The sequence below is a fragment of the Micromys minutus genome (genome assembly GCF_963924665.1).
Source record: "Micromys minutus genome assembly, chromosome: 4".
NCBI lineage: Eukaryota > Metazoa > Chordata > Mammalia > Rodentia > Muridae > Micromys > Micromys minutus.
This window is the reverse complement of record NC_137973.1, coordinates 41,150,462-41,160,164: the sequence shown is the minus strand read 5'-3', so window position 1 is coordinate 41,160,164 and position 9,703 is coordinate 41,150,462. Positions and strand designations below refer to the sequence as shown.

Genomic DNA, 9,703 nt, shown 5'->3' with positions numbered 1-9,703 from the left:
ATGAGTTTCTAGACTTTCTTAGATATTGGTTGGAGCATGAACTTACAACTTAACTGGAATCTGTGCTTAATGTTTTCAAGATGCTTTGCAAACTCTGGAGAGTTAATAGTCAGATCAGGACATTTGGGGCATTTCCCTTTTGGTTCAGAGTTACTGTGAACCTAAAATTCTTAGAGGAGAGATTCAAACTAAAACACCAGTCAAAAACAAAATAAATTTATAGTGGGCTTACACGTCAATGTTCTAGTTAGACTCTCCACCCACGTCTCCAGAGCTTAGGTAGTCGGGAAATAATGTTGAAAAGTCTACCAAGCAGGAGCTCGACTTCAGTTCTGCCTCCTTTACTTAGTAAAGAAACAAGTCTCTTTTGATTTGAGGTTAAACAGTTACTCTGACTCCGCAGTTCCATTTCCTCTCAGGATGTAGCTTTAGGGCTTGCACAAGAAACCAAGCTTAGTGTAAGTTTGTTGGTCAAAAAAAATTAAGAGACAGGGGTGGGGAGAGCAAAAGAGCTGAGAGAATGCAGCCCACTTGCAAAAACAGGCACCTGTTTCAGTTTGAAGCAATAGGGAGAGGGAGAATGAAGCGTGCTTTTCCACTTCTTCATGTACTTTCCTTGATGAATGGTCTGGAGATGTATAAATCAAGGGTATACACAGACCAAGGGGGCATGTTCCACACAATACTGGGCACAGAATGGCAGTCGTATCATATATTAGACATCAGTGAATATCTTTTTGATGTTGACACAGGAGTTGGGATTATTGTTCGTGGTGCAGGTGGCAGTGGAGTTGCCCGTTTTGAAGGGGGTCTGGGGGAAGGCGCTGTGGTTCATACCCCCCTCTTCGATCACCATGTACTCCGACTTACTCAGAGTGGAGTTACTCCGGGCTTTTCGGAGCTCCTCTGCTGAAGGGGAGAGGTGCTGGCAACTTCCCACGTGCATGTACTGTGCTTGCTCTTCCCCTTCTGTCTCCCGGTGGTAGAAGTAATTGAAGTTGGAAACAATCACAGGAACCGGCAATGCAATGGTCAAGACACCTGCGATGGCACAAAGAGAGCCCACAATCTTGCCTCCTATGGTTACTGGGTGCATATCACCATAACCGACAGTTGTCATGGTTACCACTGCCCACCAGAAAGCATCCGGGATACTGTTAAAACCTGAAGAAGGGTCATCTGCCTCAGCAAAGTAGACTGCACTGGAGAAAAGGATGACCCCAATGAAGAGGAAGAAGATTAGCAACCCCAGCTCCCGCATGGAAGCCTTCAGTGTCTGTCCCAGGATCTGCAGCCCTTTAGAATGGCGGGAGAGCTTGAAGATGCGGAAGACCCTCACCAGGCGGATGACCCTCAGGATGGCCAGTGACATGGCCTGCTGCCCATTACCCTGTCGCTCAGCCAGTTCGGTGCCCAGAGTGATAAAATAAGGAATGATGGCCACAATGTCTATCAGGTTCATGATATTTCTGGAGAAGGTGGCTTTACTGGGGCAAGCAAAGAACCGCACCAGCAGCTCAAAGGAAAACCAGATGATGCACAGGGTCTCTACCACGAAGAAGGGGTCCGAGAAGCTGGAGGCTCCAGAGGGGGCCCCCGACGTGCTGTTGTTGGCAGCCTCATACACGTCCTGCGACGGGGAGGCGGGGTAGTCTTTCTCGTCGCGAAACTCGGGTAGTGTCTCCAAGCAGAAGATGACAATGGAGATGAGAATGACCAGCACAGACACGATGGCGATGCCCCGGGCCGGCCCGGAGCTCTCGGGGTATTCGAAGAGCAGCCACACCTGGCGCTGGAAGTCGCGGCGGGGCAGGGGTCGCTCCTCCTCCCGCAGGAAGCCCTCGTCCTCTCGGAACTTCTCCATAGCCTCCTCACCCAGCTGGTAGAAGCGGATCTCCTCGGAGAAGATGTCGATGGGCACGTTGACCGGCCGGCGGATGCGGCCCCCGGACTGGTAGTAGTAGAGGATGGCGTCGAAGCTGGGTCGGTTGCGGTCGAAGAAGTACTCATTGCGGAGCGGGTCGAAGTACCGCATGCGCCGCTTGGGGTCGCCCAGCAGCGTCTCGGGGAACTGGCAGAGGGTCTTGAGCTGCGTCTCGAAGCGCAGCCCGGAGATGTTGATGACCACGCGCTCCCCGCAGCAATCCTGCTCGCCAGCCGCGGGCAGCGCGGGCGGCAGCGGCTCGTAGCGGTCGCAGCCGCCGCCGCCGCCACTGCCACAGCCTCCCTGAGGCGGGTCCCCGCCGCCGCCTCCCGCCGCTTCTGGCTCCAGCAGGTGGTCCCCGGGCACCACGGTCATGTCTGGCGGCAGCTCGGCGAGGCCGGGGCTCTGCAGGATGCGCGCGCCGCCGCCCACTGGGTCCAGCGCAGGGTGGGCGCGGTGGCTGGTGGAGGGCTGCGGCGGCCGAGCGCCGTAGGCGGCGATGCTCTCCTTCCCTGCTGGCGGTGGCCAGCTCCGAGTCGCTCCTCCTGGAGCTCCCCGCGCCACCGCCGCCTCTGCCTCCACGAGCCCGGCCCCGCCGCCTGTTGCTGCGGCTGCCGCGAGGCTCTGTCTGGGGCTGGCGCGGCTCGCGGGGCTGCACGGTCCAGACGCCTCCTCCTCCCTCCTCCGCACCCCTCCCTGCGGGGCGCGCGCCCGCCTCTCCGCCCCCGCCCCCGGGTTTCCCGCCCACCGTGCGCGCGCGCTCCGCTTCTAGCTTTCCACCCTTGCTCCTCGCCCTTCTTTGTCACTGGATCGCTTCCAACTTGCACCCCACTACCCAGATGCCCGAGGAACCCCTTACCCAGCCAGACTGGCCTTGGAAGAACCCGGCTACCTGACCTCGTTCCTGGGCTCCTCTTGCTCGCTCCTGGTCAGCGCGCGTTCCCTTCCCTCGCGTGGTCGAGTCCTAATCCCAGGGTTGTTAGACCCGCGCAAGGACCACACCTCAGTCCTTGAAGGCAGGCCTCCTGGCCCTTAACACTCCTTAATACTTTGCCTGGGCGGTAAGAAGGGCAAGTTCCACTAGAATAGGTAGTGAAAGTCCCAAGCAAAGGAAGCTTGAGGACCAGGAGGGGCTTGGGAGGAGGTTAGGTTGCAGGCTAGGTTGTCTGGGCTAGTGCAGGATAGTCTGGGGCCAACATCCCGATTTTGTTGGGTAGAAGAATGCAAAACCCCGGGTGGGTGTAGGTGTTGTAAAGGATGTGTTTGGACGGGAAGCACAACCGAATTAATGGGTAACATAGGGTCTGAAGTCTTTCCAGCAGTGTAAATGAGGGTCCTTAAAGGCAGAGACCTCACTTTTATAATTGCTAGATCAGTGTGGGCAGAATCACGGCCAAGTTTCTGGTTGGCATTAGTGAGGGCAGTGGGAAAAATAAGAGGGGGAATGGTAAAGAAAATTCACCACCCCTTACTGTGTGATGAACAGGCCTGATAGAGTTTACTTAATACCATGACACCTGCCTGTGTGGCAGGGAACTTAAGAAGGTGTGCTTTAGCTGTTAATGTGGGAAAGCCTTCATTTTGCAGATTGGGCCTCTCTTGCTTGATTTGGGCCTACAGCAAACATTTAAACTGTTTCTCTAAATTGTGCTGGTTGCTTTAAATGTAATTTCGGTTCCTAGACATTTTATAGACTTATATCCCAAGTATAAGTACCAGAGTTACAAAATTCTGTTTTTTCCCCCTTGAATCATTACCGTCGATTGCAAAAGAGGAACTATTGTCTAGACATACACCACTCATTCTCTGAAGTGAGCTGAAAACTCAGTTTGATGTAAGAGTGATTTGTAGTCATTCCTAACCTCTCCCAACCACTAAACTCTATGATAAAGGGGCTTGCCCAGCTTCTGTTGTTAGTAACTATCCAAGCACCTTGGAAATCACAGGAACTTTTAACAGTTGTTTGTGGTGTTGAATTCCGCAACAAGTGATGCTTTGCATTTGTTTCCATCTGCTCTGGAGAGATATTTGTAATTTTGAGTTCAGGACCCTATTGTGATTCCTGGGATGAGGAGGGAGGGGAAGCTGAGTACAATCACCCTACAGGTTTCTTTCTATAGCCAGGTTCTTTATTGTTCCGTCATCTTCATCTTACAACCATCCTAGTGCTAGGACTATGGAGAGTAGAGTCCTTTGTCCGATGATGATGATGATGATGATGATGATGATGATGATACCTGATACCTGTTTAAGATCACTCTTAAACACACAATTTCAGAGCAATCTGTTGTGTGACAGTCAGCTCATTATTTTAACGAGTGACTAGGGGAGCAGTTGAGCAGATATTTATGTATGTAAATCTAAGAATGAGAAAGATGGAATGTTGCAAGGATAGATCACCGAGAGGCAAAGACCCTATTTTTAAAGACCGAGTGTTTCGTGCACTTCCTATGTCTGATTCAGAAGGTGATTTATTCTTCCTTTTGCAGAAATTAATACTGAAATTAATATTAATCAAAGGCAAAGTAGATGAGAGCAGAGGACGGTCCTGTGATGGATGGTCACACGTTTCTCCCCGCTGTGAAGTGTCTCTCCTTCAGAAAGCCTATTCCCACTCCTTTCCTAGATTTGTCTTGTCTGGAAGACCTTGATGAAGGCCTTATTTTAGAGTCGAGACCCAGAGAAGTTTAGCAGTTTGTTTAGCTCACATAGTTGGTTAGTGACAGAGCTGTTCCTAAAATGTTGGATCATTTCCAAACCCAGTGTTTGCAGTATTATATTACACCGGGAAGCACACATGCTGATCACTGTGAGCACTTGATAAAGACTGGATTTCTAAGAGCAGCCTATTTGCCTCTCACTGCTGACTTTTCTCTTTCAATTCATATTTATTTGAACTGAAAACCACTGCCTTTTGATGGCTACTCAGCTGCCTATAGGAAATGAGCTGGTGGGTGCATTCCAGCCCTGTTGGACAGCAGAACCCATTGCAACAAATCAACATCAAAAGTGGCACTTCAGGGGGAACACATACCATTTATTTAGTACCCCCAGGGGAGCAGCTCAAAGTGATTTGATAATGTCTCATTAATCCTCATGACACCCTGTGAGATAATAATAATATTATTCTAATGTTTAAGTGTAGAACTGTGTGGCAAAGCAAGCAGCTTCTCATAGCCCGTGCAGGACTGCTTTGCACTTCAGTCCCCAGCATTGAAGTCGAAGTAAAACCATCAGGTTTGCGAGCAGCAAGAGAATCTTGGCATTTGGCCTTTCTATTTGCTCTACATATAGATTTGGCTTCTGACTGACCATAGCAGGAATAGAAATAACTTTGCATTTGCTCACCAGATGGGAAACAACATCTGGGAGTAGCTCTGAAGTATTTGAGGATGTAAGGGATTAGCAACTATCCTAACCCACATTTATAGAGGAGAAAGAACGCTTACCCACATACTAGGTATGGTGCCTTACAAACCTTAAATATAGATCTTGCCCTTATTGAGAATTCAGCTTACTTAGAATTCAGAAGAAAGGCTGTAAGTCTGTGCCTTTAGTTAACAATACAAGTATCCAACGCTTTTAGTTAATAATACAAGAAAGTAGTACAGAAATAGCACAAGCTAATCTGTAGCCATTCAGCCCATTGAAGCCAGGCAGGGCCATGGTGATTCTGGATCCTATCAAGTTAATTTCTGTCTCAGTCTTCATACTTTCTCTTCCATTTACATTATTGACTGATTTTAAATAAATGCTCTCTTCCCTCTCTTCCATCTGTGCTCTGTTAATCTGCTTCCTCTTCCTTAGATTTATTTACTGAAATTATATTTTGTCTATTTATTTACATGTAATATATATATGGATTTTGTTATAATTTTATATAGTACACATTATATTTTAAAAAACATAGTCACTCCAATTACCCTGTCCTCCCACCTCAGAAGATTCCCTTTCTCCTTCTAGTCTCCTTTCTAGTTTCCTCTCTCTCTCTCTCTCTCTCTCTCTCTCTCTCTCTTTCTGTGTGTGTGTGTGTGTGTCTCTATGTCTCTCTGAATTTTATGGAGGATTATATACAAGATTATAGGTTCCCCCTCAGTGGTGACACTACTGAAGACAAGGGTTCTTTCCCAGTGACCATTGTCAGGGAGCTAGAGGTATGAGCTCACAAGCCTCTTCTAGCTACCATTATCTTAGCTAAGGATCTAGCTAAGTTCTTGGGGAATGGTAAGACCTTCAGATCCTACCACATGACAGGATGTTGACAACTCCAGTCCCGTGAAGATATATTTTGTGTTTATTTGGTTGGTTGCTTATTGACCACTGTCTTTTGCACAAAGACAGAAACTTCAAAGTCAGGGTTTTGAGTTTTCATTGTTTGTGTCTTTCAAATCTTGAACAGTTTTTAGCACATATTGAATGCTTAATATGTACTTAATAGAAGAAAGAAAAGGTTAGGGATGAGTACATAAGGCTTGCTGGTACAGGGGCAAGCCACTCTTGTTAGTGTAGAAGAGTTGTTTTGGAATGACATCCGTTCAGTTCTGGAAATAGCTAGACCGTGAATGCAAGGATTCTTTGCTTTCTTTTTAATTCTACCTTCTCATTCTCTCTACTTTTCCATTTCGCTACCACCTCGAGTAAGTCTATCCTGAATTCCAGAAGTGGGCTTCAACCTCCCGACTTGATTTTCTTCCTGAAGATAAACCCGAACTTAGTATTTATAGCATCCAGCTCATTATCAGTCCTCTCCAACTTGCTTCTCTTCCTGCTTTTCTCTCTCAGTTCTGGGATACCGAGTCATCCCCACTTCCTTCAAATGCTTCTGGTCCAGTTTGTCAGCAAGTGCTTTTCATGCTCCCTGCAAGTCCCTGTCAACTTCGTTCTCCTCTACCCCCCTTCACTACCACTGCCTGCTTTAGACTGCGTTAATGGTTTCATAAAAGACTTCCCGTTTTCGGTTTCTTTCTCTAGGATGTAGCAGAGTTATTTCTGTAAACCTAGATTTGATCACATTGTTTTTGGCATTGCTGTGACCTAGTCTAGCAGCAGTACTGCATGCTGTGCTGACCCGCAGAGGCTCCTGCTAGCTGCTTATGCTCCAGTTTGCTGGATACTCCTACCTTTGTCCTCCTGGTGAGTTAAATATTCTAATCCCTGCTTAGAAGTTACTTCTTTTGAGATCTTTACACTCCCTGTCCGTCAGCCATCACTACTCTTCAGGAAGAGAGCCTTGGGCTAAGCAGGCACCGGAGAGCTATAGTAGCCTGCCACAGTCCTGAAAGACAGTCAGTATTCCTACTATGCCATTTCACAGGTAGAGAAACTGAGCCCAGGGTGAGAGAGGCACTTGTATGATAGCAAGTATTGTAGTGACAAAACGCAGGTAGGAAGATGTAAAAACATCATTCACACCAAGGAGTTCACATCCTCAAGCCACAGATGTCTGTGGACACATATTTATATTTCCAGTCTTCACGTTATGTTGCCACAGAAGAAATGCTGTTAAAATAGTACAGCAGTAGAAAAACAATTATGAAGCACTGAGTTAAAACACGATAGATCATGATGGAGTTGCTGGATTTAACTTCAATGCAAAGATTATAAATGGACTCACCTGAATTTGTATGTAATTTCAAAGAAGGACTCTGTGTGTACAGAGGAAGTTATTACAAAAAATAGCTGTGGATCTGGGTTCTGACTGAAGCTAAGATGTCTCTTGAGAGTCCCTCAGAATGGCCCAGCAGTACATATTCTCACAAGGCAGAACGATTTTTAGAAAAACATTTCTGTTCAGGGAGGATGAAAGTTCTGTCAGCAAATATGCCAACCCGAGAGTTAGGGTCACAGTATTAGACTAAGCATTTTAAGTTAGCACACTGCTTTCTGCACGAGCCTCTGCACATGAGAGAAAACAAGCAGGCACGGGGACACCTGCATGGCCTTTTCTGATTCTGGCTAATTGAAAAGCAGGCACAGTCACCTCTAATCATAGATGAGATGCAGTTAATGATGAGATAGGCTGCGAAGGCTCCTGGTATGTAGCAATTATTCATTTGCAGATGTGAATCTTCTCAGTGCTCAACACTGAGTAGAAACAATAGAATGGTTTCAAGAGCACCACTGAACATACATTTTTTTTTCTGGCAAGGGGAACATTAAAAACAGTGCTATAATGCTGTCACCAGGGTTTTACTCCAAATGGATTTGACAAAGGATGTTTTAAAGATTTCTAGAGAATTCCTGTAATTTGTGTGTCCTCATGTGTCTCCTGTGAAGTACTCTGTGGTAAGGCCCTGGACGAGCTGCAATTTAACTCTTTTATTTCAAGAGCTAGAAGGAATTATTTTAGTCATGTGATTGAGCTGACATTAATATGAACTATTGAACATAAGTTAACATGAAAGTGAAAGGCTTTTACAAACACTTCTGAGAACCTGTTGAAACATTATAAAGTCAAGGGCAAATTTGATTGAGGGTTTTTTTTGTAATGCTAGTCTGGGAAAGCTGAGTCCCATTTAAAAAATTACACTTAATCTTACAGCATTATTACCTTTTCATTGGTTTTGCAATGGTGTTGACAATTCAAAGCAATTCAAGAGTAGATCAGTAAGTTAGCATTACAATTCTATTGCATTTTCAATGATATAACATTAATGAAACTGTATAAATGTCTATGAAGAATTAATATCAACTATTCTGACAATAAAAATGAATACACTCCTCTGGGGACTCATTATGCCCAAGGTAACAATGCACTTAATATTGTTCGTTTATAAAATCGTTGCACATAAAGTAGAACATTATGAAGTTTCCTTCCCACAAGACTCAGATGCAGCTTTATGCATTGAACATCTTCATTTCCAGATTAGGGTAATTCACTTCTCAAGCTCATTCTAAGCAAATTTGTAGAACATTGTAAGAAAACCAGTTCTTTACTGCCACCCCTGGTTGGGGTCTTGAATCTTTCTTATTGCTCTGGGCCTGAAGAAGCAGAGGCAGAATCCCCATCATCTCTAAAACTTCAGGAGGCTCTGAATCTCACTGTGCTTTGCACCATGGCAGAGATGAGCTACCTACCACCTTGTTTTTGTTATTACTTCATTTTCTCTATGGAGACTGAAGCATTAACTCTACCTTCCGTGCTTGAAATTCTTCCTTTCTTTCCTTCCTTTCTTTATTCTTCCCTCCCTTCCTCCCTCCCTCCCTTCCCACTTCCCTTCCCTCTCCTTCCCTCTCTCTCTTCCTCCCTCCTTCCCTCCTCCCTCTCTCCATGCCTTCCTTCCTTCCTTTTCTCTTTTAGCATTTAGTAGGCTTCCCAGGAGCTGAACCCTCCCCTGTATGACTTCTTCATTTATTCTAGATGGGCATCCTGGAACTATATATCTTCTACCATGTACTTAGCAGTATTGTCTTTGCCATGCTCATTTCTATGAGCTTCTACCATTCAACAGAGTGAAAGGAAGTCTTCCCAGGTAACATTCAAATTTCATTTTTTCTCTTGAGAGTCTCTGTCAGGGAAAGCTGGCCCCTCCCTGGGAGCCGGTTTTCAAGCTGAGTGGTACCACATTCCATCATTCTCATCTTCCTTCTGTAGCCTCATTAACCCCACAGAGTTCTAGAATGCCTCATGATTGAATCATGGATGTTGGCAGGCAAAGCTGGAAGTGCCGAACCACTTTATAGCAAGACGTATTACTTGCATAGTTACTTAAATAAACCATATAATGAATTAACTGACACATATGTATCAGATGCATAAATTATCATTATGCCATTTTC

The 9,703-nt window shown here is 45.9% G+C and overlaps 1 protein-coding gene across 1 annotated transcript; it reads right to left on the bottom strand.

Annotated features, from left to right (window-relative positions):
• Window positions 1–715: 715 nt before the first annotated feature.
• Window positions 716–2,423, bottom strand: KCNA3 (potassium voltage-gated channel subfamily A member 3; the record flags this gene model as incomplete). Its single annotated transcript, XM_080916257.1, has 1 exon — window positions 716–2,423. Exon 1 carries the CDS (start codon window positions 2,297–2,299, stop codon window positions 716–718), a length of 1,584 nt encoding a protein of 527 aa, XP_080772383.1. The 5' UTR covers window positions 2,300–2,423.
• Window positions 2,424–9,703: the final 7,280 nt, after the last annotated feature.